Source organism: Microtus oregoni, unplaced genomic scaffold (assembly GCF_018167655.1).
Source record: "Microtus oregoni isolate MIOR12 unplaced genomic scaffold, Mior012 000016F_ref0000370, whole genome shotgun sequence".
Lineage (NCBI taxonomy): Eukaryota > Metazoa > Chordata > Mammalia > Rodentia > Cricetidae > Microtus > Microtus oregoni.
The window spans coordinates 28864728-28889484 of NW_024543075.1; the positions used below are offsets into that span (position 1 = coordinate 28864728).

At 47.3% G+C, this 24757-nt stretch overlaps 1 protein-coding gene across 4 annotated transcripts in view; it reads left to right on the top strand.

Moving 5' to 3' along the window:
* Plekha7 (pleckstrin homology domain containing A7) overlaps positions 1-24757 on the top strand; it is a 187189-nt gene that overhangs the window by 114190 nt on the left and 48242 nt on the right. For all 4 annotated transcript variants that reach the window (XM_041666424.1, XM_041666427.1, XM_041666425.1 and 1 more), the window contains 5 exons: positions 7724-7807; positions 16584-16695; positions 17343-17447; positions 21688-21760; positions 22925-23025. In XM_041666424.1, the coding sequence (XP_041522358.1) occupies positions 7724-7807; positions 16584-16695; positions 17343-17447; positions 21688-21760; positions 22925-23025 (475 nt within the window). The remainder of the gene's footprint in view (positions 1-7723; positions 7808-16583; positions 16696-17342; positions 17448-21687; positions 21761-22924; positions 23026-24757) is intronic.

The window sequence follows — 24757 nt, forward strand, 5'->3', positions numbered from 1 at the left end:
AAGAACAACGAAAGAGCCTTCATATCTTTCCCTGAACTGTTAGCTTAGCCTCACACTCTTCTAGCTCATACAAGTGAGACATAGGAGAGCGTGTTTATACTCCTACCCCACCCTGTGTCTTCTTAATCACTCAGCAGTTTCCTCTCAGGCACTTGATCCTCACTTTCTGCATTGAGGGTATTAACCTTCCCTTGTGGGCCTGCAGAGGCTTCTGGCGTGCTAATGTCTCTTGCGCTGCCAGTTGCTGCATCTTGATGGCCAATGACCATTAGGTTCTTGTCTCCGTTGCCTGAGTTCTGCTTTCTGCAGGTGTAGGCAGTTCACTAGAGGGCTCACTTGAAGGTCAGAATCCCATTAGTTTTTTCCTAGTCATTGAGTCCAGAGATGCTTCTGAGCATCTCCTGGGTGCCAGACACCTCTACAAACTGATGTAGTAGAGAAAGGTCAGATCTGCGTGCTTGTCAGAGGGACCCACAGTAATCGCATGTGCGCCTAAGTGCGAAACATCTCAGCTGTTAATAACTAAAATAGGCCGATGTGGTATGAAGTGACAGTGGGATGGGCTGAGGTGGTGACAGCCCTGCCCACATCTAAAGGACAAGGTGCCAGCTGCATGGATACAGGCAAGGAACGTGCAGACTGTGAGGACAGAGGGTGCCAAGTGGGAAAGGCCTGGTGTTCAGGAAGTGAGGTAGGCAGGGACAGAATAGTATATGACGAGGCTGTCGCCAGCTAGGAGTCATGTCATCTTGAGGTTTTGTTTGTTCTGAGACAGATTCTCATGTAGCCCAGGGTAGCCTGGAACTCACTTTGTAGTTGAGGGTGACCTTGAGCTTCTAGGCCTCCTGCTCCATCTAGTGTGTGCTGCAATGCCTGCTTGTGTGGCACCAGAAATGGAACCCAGGGCTTTGTGTGTGCTGGGCAAGCACTGTGCCAACTGATCTAAAACCATTGCTAACCCATCTTCTAGCATTTTCCAGGCCAAGGCAAAGCAACTAATTTTCACTCTGGATGGTGTGATGCTTCCAGTGCTTCATGGAGGAGCCTGCCATGATCTCACTTCCAGTGAAGTCACAGAAGCTGAGAAAGGATGTGCTTAACTGTTGCAGAGGCTAATCGGGAGACAAAAGCTAAGCCTGGTAGTTGCAAGGCTATAATTCCAGCTACTTGGGAAGCTGAGGCAGGAGGATCACAACTGCAAGGTCTGCCCGGGCCACAGAGTGAGTCTGATTTAGTGAGAGACTGTCTCCAACTAAAAGGTGGAATGAAGGCTGGAGACAGACTTTTGTCACGAGGGCACTTGCCTCACATTCCCGAGGCCCTAGGTTTGGTCCCTAGTGCTGGGGCGGGTGGGTGGGGTGTGGCCAGAGGCAAGTAGTGGAGGTCGTGGAAAGTAAGGGTGAATATAGAGCATCTTAGAGAAAAAGCCAGTAGAACTCACATGCATATCCCAAGCCAAAGTTAGGCCATAGAAGGAACAGGGAATGACTCCAATTGAGGACATTGTTACCAGAAAAGTTTGGTTTGGAACAAAGACAGCTTATTGTTCTTTAGTTAAAACTTAGATGTCTGTTGTTGCTATAGTCAAGGCTCAGTTGGGTTCAAGAAACATTGAATGCCTTCTGTATGTTTAAGTGTGTGTGCCCCTTTGTTTTAACCCCTAGGAACATTTTAAAATCCCATTTGTAATGATGGAGCCAAGGCTTAGAGAGGTGAAGAGGCTTGCTTTGGTTGGAATCCAGCCCAGCTCCAAAGCTCTGGGCTGATGATTGCTCAGGGCACATGTTGAAAGAGATACCTTAGTACTGCGTGGATAGTTTTCTCTTGGGGACAGGATAGGACCATAGGCTGGCTGGCTCATCCAGGCCTATTCTCAGGCCACAGGAAGAAGGGCTGGCAGGGAAGTGGCTGTGTGGAGAGAACTGTTGTCAATGTTGACGGATTCAAGACTGCAAGCTTGAAAGACCACTCTCATAAGATCGTCAGCCTCCTTAGAAGTGCCACATTACGGTGACACTTCCTGTTAAGTGAACAAATTAGTAAAAGTGCCAAGTAAAACAAACCAAAAGGAGCTTAGGAAATGTTCGCAATTCGAAGATACTGTCTTTTTGATACCATCTCATCTAGCCCAGGCTAACTCCAGGTGAGGGAGGATGACTTTGAACTGCTAATATTGTCCCCATCTCCTTAGTGCTGGGATGGATGGTGGTGTGAGCCACCTCAGCCCGCTTATGGTGTTGGGGGTTAAACCCACAGCCTTGTGCACTCTGCCAACTGAGCTGATGCCTAGCCCTGAAGATAGTTTCTGCTCCCGATTGCACCCTCTCTGCTGAGGAGCCCAGGTGAGAGCTGACATAGCTAAGGCAATTTCTTCTCATTTGTGGAGTTTCCGTTTTCATTTTTGAGCATTTTCTGGGGTACTACTAGGTGACCCACAGTCCACAGTTCTGTTGAGACACTGAGGCCAAAGAGAAAATGTGCCCTAAGAAGCCTGGAGGCGATGTTGAAGGTGGCCTTAGCCTGCGGGTGACTGTTCTCCAGTGTTGGGTTGGGACTGACAGGCTTTGCTCCATATGTTGATGAGGCTCTGCTGGCTTTGACTGGATACTTTCCTTACATTTTAAGCTGTTTCTTCTTTTTATAGTTAGGACCAGATAAGAGCTAGTGCCGACAGCACATCTGCCACACTCCACATACCAATGCCACAGCCATCAGAGAGCTGCACTCAACAGTGTGCTCTGGCCTCCTGTCAAGCGTCGTTCACAGCTTCCCAGAGCTCCCTGCATTAAAAAAAAAATCAATAAAAAAAATCAACTTGCTAGATAAGTAATTGGAACTTTTATGTTTAACTAATCGAAGTTTTTTTTTTTTGGTTTGATTTTGCTTTTCTAAGTCAGGGTTTCTCTGTGTAGTCCTGGCTGCCTTAGAACTTGCTCTGCAGACCAGGCTGGCCTCCAATTTAGGGATCCTCCTGCCTCTGCCTCCTGAGTGCTAGGATTAAAGGCGTGCACCAACACACCAGTCTATGCTCATTCTATATGAATGAAAAATTCCCCTTCCCAAAACTTGGAAGGAAACGGTCAGGCCCTCACATTCTGACCAGCCCCATGTGTGGTGCAGGTGAGCTCTGCTGAGCTCAGTTCTCTGTTCTCCATGGTCCTCTGTGTTCTGTTATCAAGGCTCTTGTGTTTGCTGCCAGCCCTCTGTGGGCTTTCCTTCCCAGTCCAGGGCTTTTGTGAAGGTGTGTTTATTTATTTGGGCGCTTACTCTCCCTTGCTGCCTTCCCTCCATGTTTCCTGGGACTCTCCAGGTCGCCCTGGCTGCCAGGCCTTTCCCAGAAGTTGCTTCTAGGGGGAAGAGTGGGATTTGAAAAAAGAAGACTAGATCGTGTTTAAATCATTTGGCAGATTGCTTTCTCAGTAGCCTGAAGAGAAACAGAAACTCCTGCGCAAGGAGAGTTTCTATTCCCTTGAATCCAGTTGCCTGGCTCCCAGCTGGGCCATGTCTGCCATGCTGAGGAGCAGAGGTGGGAAGTCAGGTTTCAGGACAGGTATTTCAGGGATGTGTCGATACAGGTTTGCAAATGCTTCTTGAGTCAGGGTAATGGGACATGCGACTGTGGGTTTTAGGATCAGGAAACTTAATGGCATTTTAAGGTCAAAAAAGGGACAAGGAATGAAGCATGCATGACTAGACTTGGAGTCTCAAGCTTATGTAACAGGCAGCCTTTGTTGGGCAGTGGTGGGTCTGGAGCTCTGTAGAGAGCACAGTAGATGACTGTATCAGTAGACAGGTTGTCTACCTCTTGTGGGGCTCGCCTTTCTCCCTAATGGCCTACTAACAACAGGTAACTTGCCTACTGGTATTAGGTTGAATGGCGTAGCCTAGGAACCTTACTCTTTTTTTGTTCAAAGAGTGCTGAGCTGGAAGCTCTGCCAAGATCAAGCTGGGTACATTCAATCAAAAGCAATGAAGTTTCAGGATCCCAGAATTCAGGATTTATTCATCCACGTAGGTCCGTCTCCTCTCCCAATGGTTATATTGGTTATGTCCTCTCTCGTTCTCTCTCTTTCTAATTCTGATAATAGTTCATAATCTGGAACCTTATTTCTTTTATTTCTATCACGGAAATAACATGATTTGTGCTTCTAACCTCCTTGGGTACCTGAGAGTGTTGGACAAGGAGAATGAGCAGAAACTGGGAGGGCCGAGGCTGATGGTGTTGGCATCAAGGGCAGCAGGCATATTGGGGAAGGGAGTGTGAGGAATTGCTCTAGGTGTGACCAAGCAACAGCTATTTTTCATCAATTTAACTCATCGTCCTTCCAATGTTAGAGTGCTTGTACTTCTGAATTAAGTACCAACACCTTGTAGCTCAGGATTCATGAGCCTGGGACTCTCTGGGTTTATTTATATGACATGAGTTGGGGGTAGGAGACAGACTGACTGCCCTCGGGGTTGATATTGTGTGTAGAAAAGGTGGCCACTGGCTGCTGGATCTGTTCCAGGCACATAGAAGATTGGCCCTATGCTTCTGTCTACCAGAGGGTCCATCACCTGACCTGATGATAGGACCAGAGGCTCCTTGGGGTATACTGCTTGCCATACAAGTATCATTTAGAACTTTGGCCCTGGGCACAAGGGGGATGAAAGAGTAGGTGAATATGGCACTGTGTTTCTGATGCCCTGCCCACAGGGCTTTCTGACCATAGTCAAGAAAACATCAGTCTCTGCTTCTTAAGGGAAGGGGACAGCACATCATGCAGAGGCCTGGGATTTACAAACAGAACCTAGATTCAGTCCCTGTCTTAACACTTCCCTGAGGTTGTCCTGTGCACACCCCTCATCTTCTTAGCCCAGTTTTCTCTCTAACAAAGTGTGGAGCTGGTGTGCTGATGGCTGGATGTGTGAGTAAATGTTGGTGGACTCTAAAGTGCTTCCGCGGCTCTAGAGGCCAGTTGTTTCCCCACCAGATTGCAAATGGGACCAACCCAGAGTTTTTTCTCTCAAGCTTCCTGGAGTTGACTGTGAAAAAGCTAGGTGAAATAAGGCCCAGCCCTTGAATGTGATGCAAGGCTGTCTGAAACAGGTGTTGCAGGGGGCTGTTCCCATCCCGACTGGAAAGTGCTTTTTTGGGAGGCCCAGGCTGCTGCCTGCCAGATGAGGTCATAGGATTCTGTGGGCTGGCCCAAGAATAGGACTGGGAATTGAGAGGCCATCTGTGCTGGGATGAGTGAAGGTTTGGTAGGGGCGGTTCTCTGTGGCTGGGTCTGTCAACAAGCAGCCTGGTCTGATGGCTTGTTAGGACTTGGGCCACTCTAGCTCCCGGTGCTAAGGTTACATCAGGCACCAGGACAGAGTAAGGAAAGTCTCGGGCTTTTAGATATTGTCTTCCTTACCTGTCTTCCTAAACTATGTGCTGTGCAGATTTAGATCCACTAATCTCCAGAGAGACTCAGTGCTCAGTTAGGGGGTGAAGCTAACAGCTTAACATCACTAAGCTGAGATGATCTATTGGCTGGGAGAGCAAAAGTCTCTTCCCTGCCTGTGTTAAGAGCTTTTGAAAAGAGCCCATACCCTCTGATTTAGCAATTTTAGTTTGGAGGCTTCAACTCAAGGAAATATTTTTGAATTGGGGTGAGGGGGCATCTATACTCAAAGTTGCTGATTATGATGGGAGAGACCCCATAAAATCTCCAGCATTAGCAGAGTATATGGGTCTAAACAGAAGCATCATGGTGTCGGGGAGTAGGGATGCTTTTGTTTCCCTGCTCCCTTGTATCCACAGCAATGTCTCACACATAGGCAATGAATGTAATTTGAAGGTGTGAAAAATATTATGTTCATATGTCAGACTCAGTAATTCAAATGAAGGCACCGGAATGAAAGTGTTTCTCCTGCATGAGTTACATATAGAAAAAAACAAAAAACAAAACCACAGTGGAACATTTACTTTGTATGTTTACTTGAAGATTTTTTTTAAAAAAGAAAGTTAACATCAAATTAAAAAACTGGGGCTGGAGAGATGGCTCAGAGGTTAAGAGCATTGCCTGCTCTTCCAAAGGTCCTGAGTTCAATTCCCAGCAACCACATGGTGGCTCACAACCATCTGTAATGGGATCTTGTGCCCTCTTCTGGCCTGCAGGCATACACATAGACAGAATATTGTATACATAATAAATAAATAAATTAAAAAAAAAACTGAAAAAAAGCAGCATTTTTAAAACGACTTTTAATTTTATGTATATGAGTGCTCTATCTGCATGTATACCTTTATGCCAGAAGAGAGCATCAGATCCCACTATAGATGGATGTGAGCACCATGTGGTTGCTGGGAATTGAACTCAGGACCTCTGGAAGAGCAGTCAGTGCTCTTAACCGCTGAGCCATCTCTCCAGCCACAACATATTTTTCTATGTGGAGAAGACTCTGCCAACTTGGGCTTAGTAGGTAAGGGACCTGAGTTCAGTGAGAGAACAACTCCTGAAAGTTGCCCTCTGACCTCTGCTTGTGTGCCCTGATACATGTGCTCCCACCTATAAACAAACAAATGCAGTAACAATTTTTTAAAAAAAATTATTATTATGTTTTTAAATAGAAGGCAAATAATAAACCCCAAACTGCCTTGGAGTTTTCCACACATATAATGATGCCACAGGTGCTTTTCGTTAGTTTGTTTCTAGATTTTATAAAAATCTAAAAGCAACTATGATTTTGTGCTTGGGAAATTCTTTTTCAATCCATCACATTCCCTTTTGAGAAAGGAGATTCATTTATTTGCTTATTTGCGAAACAAACCAGCAGCCTTCAGAGCCGACTCTGCATCTTTTGAAACTCCAGGCAGTCTTTGTCAACACACAGAACACCTACACTTGGGCGAGTCTGTCATCTTGGCATGGATGCAGCCCCTCCTGACTTCCGAAGGGTGGTAGAAGGCTTGGGTGTTGGAACCGAGCATGTTGCAGAGACATGCCCATACGTTTATTTTCCCTTCAGTGAACTGAAGACATTTGGTAGCAGTGAGGAGAATTTTAAGAAGATAGGATTTGCTGGCTGGGTGGTTAATTCTTAGGATTCTTTCCCTGACATACAGTTTGGGGATGTTGAGAGTGCCGCCTATTTTCCTTCATTCTTGTATCAGCTTGCTATCATATAGAAAGTTTTTTTTTATTTTTGGTGTTTCAGTGTTTTGGAACTTTGTAAAATGTATCTTTAAGATATTGTGTATTCCTGGGCATGGTGACACATACCTGTAATTCCACTATGTGCAAAACAGATAGGAGGCTTGTCTAAAGTTTGAGGCCAGCCTAGTCTACACAAAAATTCCAGGGCAGTCAAAGATATGTAGCTAGACCTGAAAAGTTTTTGCGGCCTGATAAACCTCTCTGCCGATCCAATAATCCAAATCAGACCAAATCAACCGAATTAGAAAAAGCCCAGGTTTAATGGATACCAATGCTCCCGGGTGGTCTTCCAGCCCTGGGATGATTCTTCCATCCAAACAGACCCTGTTTCAAAAAACAAAACTAGTTGGAAGCTTAGGAGTCAGAGACAGGGGACCTGTATGTGTTTGAGGGCAGCCTGGGCTAATGTATACCGAGTTCCAGACCAGCCGTGTTCCTCCTTCCCAGAGGAATGTTTGATGACCTGAGTCTCTAGCATATCATCTCTTGGTGTCCTAGTCCCCTTAATCATGTGACTTCTTATCTTTCTGTCTCTCTAGCCACAACCAGCAGACCACAACCTTCAGGCATCCTATGACTGGACAGTTTTCTCCAGAAAACAGTGAATTCATTCTTCAGGAGGAGTAAGTATTTCTTTATGTTCTTACTCAGATAGAGTAAGTTGAGAGCTTGGAGATAGTTCATGTTTTGAGTTCATCAAAACACAACCTACTAGGCGGTTTCTGCTGTTTTGGTTTGCGTGTTTGTCTTGTGGTGGGGTAGAGGGTCTTAGAGTGGATTGAGAGGAGTTTTGTTGTTCAGTCTCCACATGTCTGGTGGAGAGATGCTACAGGATGTGGGGGTGCTATCACAGCCTCTTAAAATCCCCTTTCTGCTGAGACATCCAGCTTGCACACAAGCTGCCCTCTGACTAGACTCCTCACCTGGTGGGAAGGTGGGAAGAGGTGAGATTGGGTGCCAAGGCTACCTGCAGGAATTCCCATGTTCTTGTCCCTGAGCAAGGATTTGGACAGAGATAGCGGATAGTAACGGAAAAGTTTACTAAGGGAGCAAACAGGCCAGAGCTGGAAAAAGATCAGACTCAATGACAGAAGCTATACAGAGGGTTGTATATTTCAGTATGGTGGGCTTTGGGCTGACGCATAGCTCACATTTTTCTTTACGCGCCCTTTTACATGTCAACCTCGTTGGAGAGGGTTTCCAGCCTTTCTTTATATGCTTATTTCCATCCTACTCCCCTGCTACAGTTGTACATAAACAAAACCGCTAAAGCCATCAAGTAGAAATCCAAAGGTGGGGTCTAGAGGAGAGGCAGTGCTCTTCAGGGAGAAAACCCTCGTCATTAGCTGGACTCACTGTGCTGTCTGAGTGGGCTGCGACTCCTGTTGCGTGGAGATTCTAACCTAACCTTAGCCTTGCTTCAGAGATACCGAGCTTCTTCTGCTGCCTCTTCTTCAGGAACCCGTCCCCAGTATTGGTATAGGGCCTCATTGCTCATGATCGGATTATCTGTGCCACTCTTCTGAAGCCGCTTCCTGATGCTCACTGAATTGTCAGCGGGTGTCTGGCCCTTTGTGGTTGTGCTAGTTTTATTTCCGTTGCTGTGATAAAATATCCTGACAAAAAGCAACTTAGTGGGGAAGGGGTTTATATCAGCTTACAATTCTGTCATTATGAAATTACGGGGCATGAAAACGAATCACAAGACACACAATGGAACCTACTTAAGAGTTTATTAAGACCTTTAATCTCAGCACTCTGGAGGCAGAGGTAGGCAGATCTCTCTGAGTTCGAGGCTATCCTGGTCTACAAGATCTAGACAGGCTTCAAAGCTACAGAGAAACCCTGCCTCAGGGGGGCGGGGGAGTAATTTATTAAGAGGAGGAGAGAAGAAGGTGCTCAGGCCTGTCGGAAATTTGGTGCGGGAAGAGAGCATATAACAAGTGTGTCCAGCTTTTAAAGACTGTCTAGTGCATGCACACACGCACGCATGGGTTTATGTAGCCTCCTTACGCATAGATCACTAGGACTTGAGGACCCTGGGTGGCTATGTAATTTGCCAGAAGGCTTCATGGCGCATCCACAACTGTGGAACCCGAAGTGTCAGCTCTTACCTTGGGTGATAGAAATGATAGCATGGGGAAGTCAAATCAGACAGCTAGTCACAGCACATCTAGTCAAGAGCAGAGATAAATTAATGTGTGTGTGATCGCTTGCTTGCTTGTGCTCAGCTTGATTTCTCCACCCTTAAAACACATCAGGACCTAGAGGATGGTGCTGCCCACAGTGGGCTGGGTCTTCTTAGATCAGTTAACTTAATTAAGACAGTCCCTAATAGACATGCCCATAGGCTAACCCAATGTAGACCAACGCCTCATCTAGACATTTCCTTGCAGGTGGTTCTCAAATTGTGTCAAGTTGACAATTAGAGCTGTTCATCACAGTAGCTATCAGGGTCTACCCACACCCAAAGCCCAGGAATGCGATTCCATGTCTGAGCCTCGAGCACAGGCACACACATACTTTCTTCTTCTCCGTGCGGGTGCCTCTACAGCTTTGGGGAAGAGAGAAGCATTCCTGAGCAGTGACGGCAGCTGACTGACAGTGAGCTGTGTACACCAATCCCCAGACTCCTCAAAGCATTTCATGTGGAGGTGGGGCCAGGCTTGAGAGAGAGTGCACTTGCTTTGGAAGTTCAAAAGCCCACTGTTGTGCTGGGCAACCAACTGCAAGGACCCTTGGGGGTCCTCACCACCGGGACCTTTACTTGGAATGCCTTTCCCTGTGCTCAGTCAGTTTCAACTGTCCTCCCATTCCATTTGCGTATTTGGAGAGAAAACACGGTTGGAATGGCTGGTGATGTGAGCGGTGTCTGAAGACAGCTCTGAGAGAGGCCTGAGCCTGCTGAAGGTAGGCGGTCTCTTACTGAACTTTGGCCCCTTTGCCGAAGAGACTTTATTTTATGGGTTTCAGGGCAAAGCTCTCCTGAAGCTGCTGCAGATTGTGGGTTTAGGTGGAAATCTCCCGCTGCTAGGTGATTCTGTCTGCTGTTCTTCCTGCAGCTACATGTTAGTAAAAGCTGACAGCCAGAGGTAAGGGCGAGTGAGCATGGGATAAGGCTCTCCAGCTCCAGGAGGAGGCCAGCCCGTGCTCACCCTCGTGGTTCTGGGCTGTGGGAGTCTCATCTGTGGCCATCAGTGACTGGTAGAACCAGCACCTTGTCTCCAGACGCTGATAGTCTTGGGCTAGCTTTGCCGGTTGCATTTGGTTGCCATGGCAGCAGAAAAGATGAGGAGAAATGCAAACACCTGGCAAGCAGATGCAGGAACTTGACTGGTTTTCCTCTCCGGATTTTCAGGCAGCATTTGTGACAGTCACAGGTAAGGGGAGACACGGGAATGGGGCCCTTAGTTCACTCAGGGACAAGTGGCAGTTTTTGGTGTGGATGTTTTGAAGGGCATTGTCAGTTGGGAATGCAGTCCTTGCCACATGACACCCACATCTTCGGCTCTTTTCTGCTGGCCAAATATGCAGTCGTGGTGGCTTTGCTATGTGGAAGGGAAACTGTTGCTTTAAAACAGAAGCCTTGTTTCTTCCTGTGGCTTCTCTAGTCCTTTTCCTTCCCCACAACCTGGGAATTGCTCTGGTTGCCATTTGACAATTGTTGTACTCTGATGAGAAGGGCAACTGCTTGGTAGATCAGGCAGGAGAAGTAGGCAGGCTGGAAGGGCACAGATTAGAATGGGAGAGTCTCCGAAGTCGGTGTCTTTCTCTCATCTTGCAGTCATGGAGTCTGAAGCAGGAAGAGTCTAGCCCAAGGCAGTCCAGCTTGGGGACTCTGATGCCAAATTCAGGACAATGCTCTGATTGAGGGGTGGGGGCACAACTGTTTGGGCTGTCTTCATGCCAGGTGAGGAGGTGCTGTTTGGGCTCTTTCCCAGCCTGTGTTTAAGGAATTGAGGGGGATGAGGAAAGTGCATAGTGAACTGTGCTGGGGTGAGGTTGCAGCTACTCAACCTCACCCGTGAAATCCCTTGTCAGACAGCCTCCCCCGGGTTACTGGAAGTTGACAGTAAGCGTTGGCAGCCTGTCTGTGTCTCTATCTGGGAAGAGAAGGTGTGTCAGCCTGCTTGGGACAACAACTAATTTTCCCTTCTCTCTCCCTCCTTCTCTCTCTCCCTCCCTCTCTTCCTTCCTTCTCTGTCATTTTCACTGTAGATTGTGCTCCTTAAATGAGTGCTTGTGTTTGCAAGTGTGCCCACTCTTGTACGCAATCCTCCATCCACAGCCCTCTCCCAACTGAATTCTCTGGTCTTTGGAATCCTTGAGGACAGCGCCTGAAGTTGGGGTTCCTTTTATCTCAGAATTCATGGGATAACATTAAATGAGTTGTTTTGTTTTGTTTCAGTGCCAAGGATCAAATTGAGGGTCTTGCTAACACTAGACAAGTACACTGTCACCCAGCCAGATCCCCAGCCCAATAAGGTCTTTTTAATAATATAGTTCTGTTTCCGCATAAGTCAGACGACTTTCAGCCATTGCCTTGACCACTAGAAAGGAAGCCTGCCATAGTTTCTATATTTTGACTAAAAAAAAGTCACAGGTAAGGTGTTGCTAAGAGACCATTGTGGTCTCAGCTACTCGGTTGGCATCTTGAGCTTTCCGGAGAGAAGGGACTTGGTAGTAAAAGTAAACTGTACCTGGGATTTAGGTTCTGGGATCTCCAGTGGTGACGCAGGAACGGTGCAGATCTTACAGTGCCCCTAGTACTCAGAAAGTCGTCTTAATGCACAAGCTGCCTTGTGGAGAGAAGTTTTCACCCCATTTAAAATGGAAACTGAGGCCCAAAGAGCCGATTTGTGGGAGAGTGAAAACATATCAGAGCCCAGCTGAAATCCTGTCGTCTCTGCTCTTGCTCTTTCCCTACCCCAGATTCCCTGGTTTGAGGATTGTCCTTTGGGCTGTGATAGCCCAGATCAATATCTCACCGATCTTGGGGCTTGGCACTTGGAATTGGGATCTCTTTATGGCAGACCCCACCCAGTTCATTGTTTTTAACTTAATTTAAATTTTTACAGTTCTAGGGATTGAACCTAGGTTTTCATGAGTCCTAGGCAAGCACTCTACCCCTGAGCTACAGTCAAGTTCTTTTATTTTTTGTTCTGTTTTGGTTTAGTTTTTCTGAAACAGAGTTTCTCTTTGTGGTTTGTCCTGGAACTCGTTCTGTAGACCAGGCTGGTCTCAGACTCACAGAGATCCCACCTTCCTCTGCTTCTCCAGTGCTGGGATTAAAGGCGTGCGCCACCACCACCCAGCATGCTTGCTGTACTTCGTGCATCTGTCCTCGGAGCTTGGGTGACCTGTCTGTGGTGACCTGCAGACAGAAGCTTGGGTGACCTGTCTGTGGTGACCTGCAGACAGAAGCTTGGGTGACCTGTCTGTGGTGACCTGCAGACAGAAGCTTGGGTGACCTGTCTGTGGTGACCTGCAGACAGAAGCTTGGGTGACCTGTCTGTGGTGACCTGCAGACAGAAGCTTGGGTGACCTGTCTGTGGTGGCCTGCAGGCAGAAGGGTCCTGCTATGTTGACGCTCAGGTGCCCAGAGCAAATGGCTTCCGCATTTATAAAGGTTCTGGCTCTGCCTATCAGGTTATGAGCACTTTGTCTTGAGGCAGAGAAAGTCACTTCTTGGCTACGATCGTGTAGAATCCAGCCCTTTCCCAATGGGACTTCTCCCGGCTGATTTCGTCTACTCTTCATTTCTTTTGTTTGGTTCTGACAGGAGGCAGCTGAGCTCAAAGTTTAGCTCACTGTTTTGAACTTCAGCCTACACCCCTGCAGCAAAATAATCTGCATTCATGTAGCTTAAGTGAAGGAAAGGGAGGTCTTTGTTTCAGCCATCCCACTGTCCTGGGAATCCAGACAGCACAGAAACCCAACAAGCAGGCTTACAGTGAATAGATCTTATTTAAGGACACTAAGAGTCTGAGCATGCAGGTTCTGTGGTCTCCTCTGTAGGATGCAGTGTGCCTGAGGACATGCTGATGGGAACTGTTTGTCTTCTGGGGACATTCTTGGGTGAAACTTATTAGCAGAGTACATCCAGGCTGAGGACTTGAAGACAGATCAGTATGTCTGTCCAGCCACATTCTTCAGTGGGGACTTTCCTGTCCAGTAGCCTCGCTGAAGCAAATGCACCAGATCTCCCTCTGTTGAATGATGACCCGTTCACTCATTCTGGGTCCCCTGGCTTATCTGTTCAGGAGGCTTCGTAAATACATCCTGGGTGCTCCCATGCTTAAATCAACAGGCTAAACTGCTATGGGAGCTTTCGTGAGAGCCAGGAAGTTGTTTTGATACTTTCTCATGTCTATTATAGTCTCATGATATAAAATGGATTGCTAGTTGTGATTCTAGTAAATAACTTGTGCTCATTTCCAAGGTCATCTTTCAGTGTGTTCCGTGGTGAGGGGATGGCCTTGTCTTGGATGGCTAGACTGCATGTGTCTGTCTTCATTTTTTCAGAGTGCTGGGTCAGGCTACATATAACACTGAAGACTGTTGGTTGATTGGGAATCCTTCTTGCAGCGTTAGTAGACAATACAGTCACCTTCCTAGGGCAGATTTGGGGTTTTCCTTTCCTCCCCTGCCTCCCACTGCTTCTTAGATGTCAGTGGTGTGGCCATAACCAGTCTTACTCCAAACAAAATCTCTCTGTATTTGGTTCCTCCAGCAGGAGCTCTGTCCTCTTTTTACCCAAACCTGTGGCCAAGTTTTGTCTTTCTCCTCATGCTATTGGCTGAGAAAACTCCCAGTCAGCTAGTACCCATGGCCAGGAGTAAAGTTATGATGGCCAGACTTAGGCGAAGGAATGGCAAAGCTCTCACTCATTCTGAGTTTCCTGGACCAGTCACAGATCCAGATAGGTAGGTCTCTGTGAGTTTGAGGACAGCCAGGGCAGTTACACAGAGAAACCCTGTCTCACCACCCCCCAAAATAAGTGATTAAAAAAATGTTTATATTAAAGTATGTGTACATGTGTGTGCGTGCATATGCACATTCATGTTCTTGATTTTTGTTTGAGATAGGGTTTCACTATGTGACTCTGGCTGTTCTGGAACTCACTGTGTAGACTCTGTTAACCTTGAACTCACAGAGATCGACACGCCTCTGCTTCCTGAGTGCTGGGATTAAAGTTATGTGTTACTGTACCTTGTAAGCTAAAATAGTTTAAAACCTCAGGTATAAATAAAAGATCATGAACACATCACAATTACAGAGAAAAACAAAAAAGCTAACAAACACAAAAGAGCACCCCCAAAATCAAACCAGGTATAACAGAAAGGACAGACGTAAATAAATGTTAAAATGCTTTTGTTTTGGGTGGCTGGACTATGGAGAATCCCCCTCCTCACTTCACCATTTAACTTTTTTTGTATTTTCTTAAATATCCTATAATGTTTCTATTAGTATCTCAAAGGAAAGCCAATTGAAGTTGGTAAAGTCAAAACTAAACCTTTTGTGAGATTGTCTCTTAGGTCTTGAATTTGTGTGTGTATGTATACCTGTGTGTCTGTGTAGGTGAGAGGACAGCTGGTAGGAATTGGTTCTCTCTTTTACCATGGAGGTCCCAGGTATTGAACTCAGGTCCTCAGACTTGGAGGCAAGCGCCTTTAACATCTCTCATCCACCTGTTGTGTCTTAGATTTCAGTGGGGGAAAAAAGTTGCCTAACAGGCAACTTAAGAGTTCTCCTTCCTTGACCCCCCTCTGGAAAGCTGGGCAAACCAGGTCCTGGGAAGATGGCTGGTTATCCTGCTGAGAGGCAGAGATATGGCACAGCGGCCTCACAGAGCCTCTTCCCACCCCCAAACTGTGAATTTGCTGCTGCAGCCACTGCCAAGGGAGAGGCCCAGCCTGGTGACATTTCCCCATCTGAGCAGAGAGCAGTAACAATGTTTTTTGGCTGCGATGGAAGCCGTGGGCAGGGATTCTGGATGAGTCTGGCTGATACGGAGTCGGCCGGCTTTCCGCCTGGTGGGTAATGCATTTGCCACTGCTGAGCATCTCATGGGGCTGGCCCATTGGGAAGCTGACGCCTGCCTGCTGCAGGGGAAGCGTAGTGGCCACACAACTTCTGCAGAAAAGTCGCCTCCTGGGGCAGTGCTGGTGTTGAGATCAGAGCGCTACAAGGATCCGTGTCTTTTGAGCAGTGGTGGTGCCTGAAGGGAGCATGGTATCTCTAGGTGAAGACTAGAATTTTTCCATCACGCCCTGTAAAAGCAAGTGATGCGGGACATTCTGAGCTCTTTTCTCTCAGCTTCTTCTGGCCTGGATCCTCCAGCTCTGTCTTTTCAGGGTCCTGGCTAAGTCCTCCGAAGTAATTTTTCTCAACTCCTGAAGCAGGAAGCCTCAACAACATTATATGTAGACCTGCTGGAGCAGTAGACAAGATGCAGTCAAGGAATGCTGTACTTTCTGCTTTCTGCTCAGGGACAGCCTACAGATTGTGGAGCTGGCAGGGTCTTGTCGTCATGCATCATGCTGTTCAAGGATAGGTATTGAGCTTGGGTGAAGGCTTTGACACTTGTGTGTGGAAAAGACTGACACAGATATGGGCTCCTCGGAAAGTAGGTGAGAAGGATGTTATTCCACATCTCTTTAGAGTAGCGCTCCCGAGCTCTGAGCCACCTGACCTCTCAGCAGGAAGTCCATGTGGCTGGGATGCTGATGGGGAAGCACCAGGGTTCCCTACTGTGGCCTTACAGATACTTCATGACTTCCTGCTATCCAGGCATGGCACAGGGGGTTAATATCTCCAGTGACTCTATTTTGGGGCAAATGGAGTGTTCCCAGAATAGGACTCTTTGTTGAGTAGGTCTATTTTGGGCGGCAAGCCCCACTGGCGTTTATGTAAGCATTCTCTGTGTATATCTGGGGGTGTGGATGTGTGCGCAAGTGATTTCTTGTTACTAATTATAAACAGCTTCTTTTGGGAGTTGTGGAAGTGGAGGTGTGTGTGTGTGTATGTATAACGGTATGATGACTCCCTCCTTCTGTGAAGAGTATTGTGCGCCTAGAGCAGTCGCCAGGATACCTTAGTAAGAGAATGAGTGTGGGTACCTTAGGATCACAGACAGGGAGCACGGTGTGCACCCTTTTCTGGAATGTCTGGCTGTGGTGGTGTGTCCATCTGCCATCTTTTTGGTCCTCTGAAGGACAGGGACAGGCGAATTTTGTGATCTCTGTCTACAATCTGGGATCAGACAAACTCCAAAAACTGGGACCTGAGTTGTCCTAATGCCAAGCAGCCAGCTCCAGCCTAGGACAGGTCATAGACTGGGCTTTTCACTCTGCAGCTGGGCACATACTCACAGGATTCCCCTACGCCTTCCTGCAGGCCACACCCACATATGTCGAAGCAAGAGAGAAACCAAAGACCGTCCAGCATGGTCAGTGAGACATCAACGGCTGGGACCACATCCACCCTGGAAGCCAAGCCTGGACCCAAGGTGAGCCCCCAATCACCGGTTCTTCATGTCCCTTCTGTATTTTTCCAAGCCCATTTGTAACCAGAAGTCCATTTGATTATATACAGTTTTGTGGGGTTCACCCATAATAAATGCTCCCCCAAAATTACAGATTAGGAGATAGGAGCCTTGTCCAAGGAAACGGGTGGTTGCTGAGTGACCAGGACTGGCATCTAGTTCCTTGAATGCTTTCTTCACTGTCCTGTCATGTGTTCAGAAAGCAACACCTCTGTTTACGTGTATATGGTGTTAGATCCTGGCAAGTTTCAGTAACAGACAGGCTTGAAGAGCGAATTGCCCAGATGTTTTTGTTCAAAATGTAAGATCACTGACTTAGACAGGTGAAACAGATTGGGGGACCAAGTACTGGATACTGACAAAGTCAGGGACTGAAAGTGACTTTGTTTCAGAATGCCATGGCAGCAGCTCTTAATGGAAAACTCCCTTAACTCATATCACTCTGTGTGAACCATGAGGCGTTTGCTGTGTCTGGGTCGTGCTGTTTGACTGGGAGGGATGCTGTGACCAAGGGCACTCAGTGACAGCAGGGTGCAAACAGTCCTCCTGTCACACAACATGTGTGTGCCCCGCTCAGTCCCTGCCGCTAGAACAGAGTCTGCTTTTCCTAGATCCTCAAGTCCAGCAGCAAAGTGCACAGCTTTGGGAAGAGAGACCAGGCCATTCGGAGGAACCTCAATGTCCCGGTGGTGGTGAGGGGCTGGCTGCACAAGCAGGTGAGGGGGCTGAGGTGGGAGTGAGGTGGGAGTGTGTATCTTGCTTGCTTCCCTCTCCTCCGGCCTTGGGAGGCTGTGAATAGCTGGAGAAGCTTCTTGGTCCAGAGTTTGTTTGGGGCAGCTGGGTTCTGCCCACTGTGCACGATGACCTGTTAATTGTGAGTGAGCTATTTGCCCAGGGCTGCAGCTTCCCTCCCCAAAACCACTTCACCACTTTGGCCTGGTGCTCTTGGTGACCAGGGGCTGGTCAGATGCAGTGTGGGGTGATGGAGATGAGGGGAGAGGGCTGCGTATTGAAGCCCAGGGCTACAGTGTGAATGGATGAGTTGGCCAGAACCCAGCTCCAGTTCACCCTTTGCCAGCACCTGCTTTCCTAGTGACGGTGCCTTCGTTATTGTTTACCTACATATGCTATCTTTTCCTTGCCTAAAATGTTTTTTGGTTTTTCGAGGCAGAGTTTCTCTGTGTTGCTTTGGAGCCTGTCCTGGAATTCTCTCTGTAGACCAAGTTGGTCTCAAACTCACAGAGATCCTCTGCTTCCTGAGTGTTGGGATTAAAGGCGTGCGCCACCATCACCCGGCCCTTGCCTAGGATGTATGGCTAGCTCCCTAGCCCTTGGAAACCCAAATCTGCCAGATTCATCACTTGCTTCCTGCCCCACCCTCTCTCCAGCCACTTTCCCTGGATCTTAGTAATGAGGAGCCATCATTCCTCTCTCAGGTGTGCAAGGAAGAGACCCCAATACCATCACCTACTTCTTCTTTTCCCACATCTGTTTAGTCAGGAAACATGGCAACCCTGTCTCCTTCAGCTTCATGACACATACACCCTCATTGCTTTGTCTCTAATCTTTCAGACAGCTCTGAGCTTCCAACACCGGAACTATGTCTCGTTGGCCTCTTCCTTTTCTCCTTGTCATTTCTTCATTAATTTGCTCCGCATGTCTGTGCCATGGTTTGTGGGGCTCACACAACATGTGTGAAGAGGTAAATAAGGTTTCCTCAGGAACTTGTCATCTGCAGAGGGAAACAAAGAAGGCATTTTTCACATCACACTGTCACCCATCCCTAATCTATCACCTACTGGCAGCGACAAAGCCAATCAGACTCCAAGATCAATGATGCCCATTTGAGGATAGCATTTGTGAGCAGGACTTTGCACTGTACACTGTATAGGAGGGGTTCCAGAGCCCCCTTCCCATGGAAGCGGAGTCCCAAATCTCTTTATCTGCTCCTGGTCCTATGTCTGCTTCCATAGCTCTGGTCTTTCCTCTTTTCTTCCATGGCTGTCCTCATCTGAGTAATTATCCTATCTGACATGCCCCGTTAAAGAAAGGACACTGGTTGGAAATGTGGCAGGAGAGGGAAAGGACTATAAATAATTCTTCCCACCTCCCACCCCTTCTGCTGCTCTGCTTCCATAACGGTCTGTTTAGAGCATTGCATACTCACAGCAGAAGCAGAGCTGTGCTCACTCAGCCCAGGAAGCTTCCCCCAGGAAGTGGCATTTGAACCATGTATGGGAGGATGGATAAAGGCCTGCCAGTAAAAAGAAGGGAAATGCTGTCTAGACTGTAGAAATCATTTCACCAGTCTGCAGAACTGACCATGGATGACAGCATCAAGTTAATTTGGTTTTGGCGCTTTAGTGTGTGTTGTGGGGTGGGGGTGCATAGCAGACAAGTCTTATGTCGTATTTAGGTTGGAAACTGTTTTTATGTTTGTTTTTGTTTTTTTTTTTTTTTTTTGGTTTTTCGAGACAGGGTTTCGCTGTGGCTTTGGAGCCTGTCCTGGAACTAGCTCTGTAGACCAGGCTGGTCTCGAACTCACAGAGATCCACCTGCCTCTGCCTCCCGAGTGCTGGGATTAAAGGCGTGCGCCACCACCGCCCGGCTTTTTTTTTTTTTTTTGTTTTTCAAGACAGGGTTTCTCTATGTAACAGTCCTGGCTGTCCTAGAACTCTTTGTAGACCAGGCTGGCCTCAAAACTCACAGAAATCCACCTGCCTCTGCCTCCCAAGTGCTGGGATTAAAGGCGTGCATCACCACCGCCAGGCTGTTCTTCTGTTTTAATTCAAGCCTGTCAAAACTAGGAAAAGACTTTATTTTTATGTGTATGAATATTTTGTTTACGTGTGTAAGTGTTCCATGCTCATGCTTGGAGACCATGGAAGCCAGGAAAGGGCATCTCATACCTTGAACCTGGAGCGGAGACAGTTGTGAGCTGTCGCGTGGTTCTAAGAACTAAACTCAGGTTCCTGCAAGACCAGCAAGTGCTCTTAACCGCTAAGCTATCTCTCCAGCTTCAAGGAGAGATCCCCCCCCCCCCCACCTTTGGTTTTTTTTTTTTTGAGACAAGATTTCACTGTGTAACTGCCCTGGCTGTCCTGGAATTCACTCTATAGACCAGGCTGGCCTGCCTCTGCCTGCAGAGTGCTGGAATTAAAGGTGTGTGTCACTGCCGCATGGCAAGGAAAGATGTTTTGTCAGTTAAACCCAACTCTCAGATTCTCCTAGGTGTTGGAGAAGACTGGTATATAATGTTGCTATTTTCCCTGTAACCAAGTTTTTTTTGTTTGTTTTAGACTTTTGTTATGAGAAAATTTGATTGCAAAGAGAATTCAGACCTTTACATTGAATGGAAAGAAAATAACAAAATCAGTCCCGTGTTAGAAAACGGAGTTGATTAGCTGAGAGCTTTGTCTCAATTACGTAACTTAAAATTATTCAATACTACCCTATGTAAATTTACTTTTTAATCAGAATGAGTGAAGATATTTTATAGCTTAGATCCTAAGACAAAACCAAAATACTTCATTTTTAATAAGAGTTTATTATCAGTAGTTAACATCTATTTTTGAACTTTCCTTTCTTAGAAGTAAATGGATTATAATAATTTGTTCCTAGGAGACCAGAAAACCTTACTTCCTGAGATAAACCATCAGTGAGTCTAAGTTAATTTCTATTTAAAGTGTAGCTTTTCAATAAGACATTCACTGAAAGAGGGAGGGAATATAAGCCATCACTTAGTCTAAGTTTAATGTCCTGTTCGAAGAATAGCTATTTAGTAAGATGTCTGGTTTATTGAAAAACGCGGAGGCGGGGGGTGGGGGGGATATGGGGGCCAGAGATGTGGCTCAGTTGATGGGTGCGTGCGAGACAAGCACAGGTTCTGGGCTGGGTCTCAGGGCCGCATAACCCAGGCCTGGTGTTGCCCATCTGTAATACCAACACTCAGAAGGTGGAAGGGAAGGGTTAAAAGTTCAAGGTCATCCTCAGCTATGTAGTGAATTTGAGGTCAGCCTGGGCTACATGAGACCATCTCATTAAAAAGTAAAGTAAAGTAAAATAAAAATAAAAGAGATGTGGTAGTACATGTCTTTAATCCCAGCACTCAAGAGGCAGAGGCAAGTGGATCTCTGAGTTCGAGGCCAGCCTGATCTACAGAGTAAGTTCTAAGACAGCCAGGGTTACACATGGAAACCTTGTCTTGATCAACAGACAGACAGACAGACAAGCAGACAGATAAAAGAGAAGTGCCAACAGTTGGCTCACGGGGTAAAAGCACATGCCACTCTTGCAGAGGACCCAAGGTCAGTTCTTAGCATCCACATCAGTTACTCACAATGGCCTATAACTCTACCTCTAGGGCTCTAACACCCTCTTCTGGCCCCTGTGGACACAGACACACACACACACACACAGAGGAATGTTAAAATACATTTAAATGTTAAATTTATTTTGAGTGTCTGGGCATCTTTCCTGATGTATATTTGTGCACAGGTGTGTGGAGTCCAGAAAAGGATGTCAGATGCCATGGGACTCCAGTTACAAATGGTTGTGAGTTGCCATCTTAGTTCTAGAAATTGAGCCTAGATCCTCTGGAAGAGCAATTAGTATTCTTAACTCCTGAGCCATCTCTCTAGCCCTGAAAATAAATCTTAAAAAATAAAAATGTGGCTGGGCGGTGGTAGCACACACCTTTAATCCCAGCACTTGGAAGGCAGAGGCAGGCAGATCTTTGTGAGTTCGAGGCCAGCCTAATCTACAAGAGCTAGTTCCAGGACAGGCCCCAAAGCTACAGAGAAACCCTGTCTCGAAAAACCAAAAAATAAAAAGTAATAAAAAATAAAAATGTGAAAGAGGGCTATGGGCAGGCAGGTCTTGGCTCTGGGATCAGCTTCCTATGAGTAGAGGGCTGGGATGTAATAGGCTGCCCTGACTGTTGTCTGTGCTTTGCAGGACAGCTCCGGGATGAGGCTGTGGAAAAGACGGTGGTTCGTGCTCGCTGATTACTGTTTGTTTTATTATAAAGGTGAGCTGGAGTCTCAGTCTTGTGCTGGAGAGGCTGGTGAGGGAGTCCATTGTTAGAGCAGTGTCCTGCTCCTCAGCCTGTTACCCTGTGAGCATGTTCACTGGTGTATATGGCTGGTGGCTGCAGCTTTACCCCTGCAGGCCCCAGAAGTTCTACTTGTTGAATTCAAGTAAGAAAGATTCAGTTATGGTCTCAAAACCCAGAGTCACGTGGGCTTTTGCCCCACTTGGATGCAGTTTACCTTGGAGGCCCTGGAGAGCTGAGAAGCAGTAGACACTGTCTGGGTGTCTTCTGTGGTACTGGACAGGACACTGGAGTTGAACTGCCCATTTGAGCATTTATGGAGCGCTGTGTAAAGTCAGGGACTGAGCAGTGTGGAAATCTCAAAATACGGAAAGGGAAGTATGGACTCTGCTGAGTGCTTTTTTTTTTTTAAATATTTATTTATTATGTATACAATATTCTGTCTGTGTGTATGCCTGCACGCCAGAAGAGGGCACCAGACCCCATTACAGATGGTTGTGAGCCACCATGTGGTTGCTGGGAATTGAACTCGGGACCTTTGGAAGAGCAGGCAATGCTCTCAACCTCTGAGCCATCTCTCCAGCCCATGCTGAGTGCTTTTGAAGACACAAAGTCCTTAGGTTCCTCATGGGAAATAGCGAGTGCTTGTCTTTGGGAATTCTGGGAAGACGTTTTTAGAAGGCTTAGGATTTGCATTTGGCGTTTTAAGGATGGTGGGTGCTTTGTCTGTGTGGGAGGAGATAGGCATTACAAGGACACACTTGAGGAAAGTTCTAGATACATAAGGAGTTGGAAGGACAGACACATGTGTGCGGGCCAGATGAGACGATCCCAGGGATTATCCTGGGAGGCAAGGCTCAAGTGGATGGGGGCTAAATGCAAGGGCTGTCACAGAGGGGCGGGGCATGGGCTTAGTGTCCAGTGGAGAGGTATGTGGAGGAAGGGATAGCAGGAGTGCCACTCTTGTCTCTGCCCCACAACATGTGGCATGCTGTCCTACTGGCACTCTGCCTCTCTCTGCCTCGGGGAAAGTGCCCTGCGGGCCTCACTTCTGGGTCCTGTTAGTGCAGAGGGGCTGGAAAGGGGGCGGTGCAGACAGGATTCCCAGAATGCTGTTCTGATGTGTTTTTCCATCCAAAGACAGCCGAGAAGAAGCAGTTCTCGGGAGCATCCCTCTGCCCAGCTATGTCATCTCTCCTGTGGCCCCTGAGGATCGCATAAGCCGCAAGTATTCTTTTAAGGTACTGTCTCTCTTCGGCCATTCGTGCCATCTTAAGAAGCAGGAACACCTTCATGGGACAAGAAAGGAAGTTAGGAGGCTAGAGAGTCTCAGACTCAGACTAATGAGGTCTAAATGACTTAATAAAATCATGGCCAAGTGTGGTGGGCCCACACCTGTAATCCAGTATCCGGGAGGCAGAGGCAGACAGGTCTCTCCACATCAAGGCCAGCCTTGTCTGGTCTATATAACCTTTTGATCTACCCTAGCCTAGCCAGGACTACATAGTGAGATGTCTTTATTTTTTATTTTATTTTTCTTAAAAAATGGTTATCACCCTAGCCATGAAGTGCAGCCCCTTCTATTCCATAGTCTAGGAGCTGCTCTGAAATCATTTTGTTCAGTGGCTTCTAGAATTATCTTTGGTGGTAAAGTCTTCTTCAGAAAGTCTTCCCTCTCTGGGTGTAGTGGTTCCTTTTCTGTGCTGTGACCAGAAGCAAGGTACAGGGGAAAGGGTTTATTTTGGGTTACAGTTGCAGAGGCATGAGTTCCTCATGGCAGGGAGGTGCGAAGTGGAAGCTGAGTTCACTTTTTTTTTTTTTTTTGGTTTTTCGAGACAGGGTTTCTCTGTGGTTTTGGAGCCTGCCCTGGAACTAGCTCTTGTAGACCAGGCTGGTCTCGAACTCACAGAGATCCGCCTGCCTCTGCCTCCCAAGTGCTGGGATTAAAGGCGTGCACCACCACCGCCCGGCCTGAGTTCACTTTTTAAACTGTAAGTGCAAATGAAGTGGGAGGGACTGGAAGTGGCTTGAGGCTTCTAATCTCCAAGCTCACCCCCAATAGCTTTCTCCCTCCAGCAAGGCTGCACAACCTAAACCTCATCAGACAGCACCACTTTGGAGCTAAGTGTTCAAATACTGGAGCCTATGGGGGATGCTTTTCATTCGAACTACCACATTGGGATTGAGCGTCACTGGGGGTAAATAATTGTGGACCGGGAGAGACAGACTTTGGAATGGCGTCGTGATAGTTTGTCGTGGCTGTGTACAGTTTATCGTCACACTTCATTGTGAAATGGGAGATAGGTGCCGAGAAAGCATCTTCTTGTGTCCTCACCCCTCCCTTCTGTCCTTCAGCCAGTGGTCTTTCCAAGATCCAGTCACATCCTTTTGCAGCCCGAGCTTGGCCCCCTCAGTAGCTTCTCACTGATCTCTAACTGAACACAGATCCTTAATGTGACCTGCAAGGCCCCGAGCACCCCACCCAGGCAGCATCATAGCCTCGCCGTGTGCCGCCCTTCCCTTTCCTCCCCCGGGCCGGCCTGCTGGCCTTGTCTATGAAGATAAATACTAAATGCTTCTCAGGGCCTGAGAGTCTCTTCCTCTTATTAAGGAGTTGCCTGTCAGGAAGAAGGCATCTTGAATATCCATCCTCAGATGAGTCTAGGTCAGGTGCTGTTTTCCCTCTTCCACAGCGTCCCACACTCTGTGCGCACTATCTTTCCATGAACTAAACACTCAACAGACGCTGAATTATTGCAAGGGGACTAAACTTGAGAATCTGTCATTTGGGGACCTTTGCATGCTCCCTTATTATTTATGGTGGTTCTTACTGTCCTGAAATCTGATTTTGGGGTTCGAGGGGGAGGATCTGGGCTTCCTTAGTATTGGATTAACACAGCCATGTTCTGGGGCAGACTGTTTCTGAGGTAGACTCTCCGTTAGTATTGGATTAGCACAGCCATGTCCTGGGGC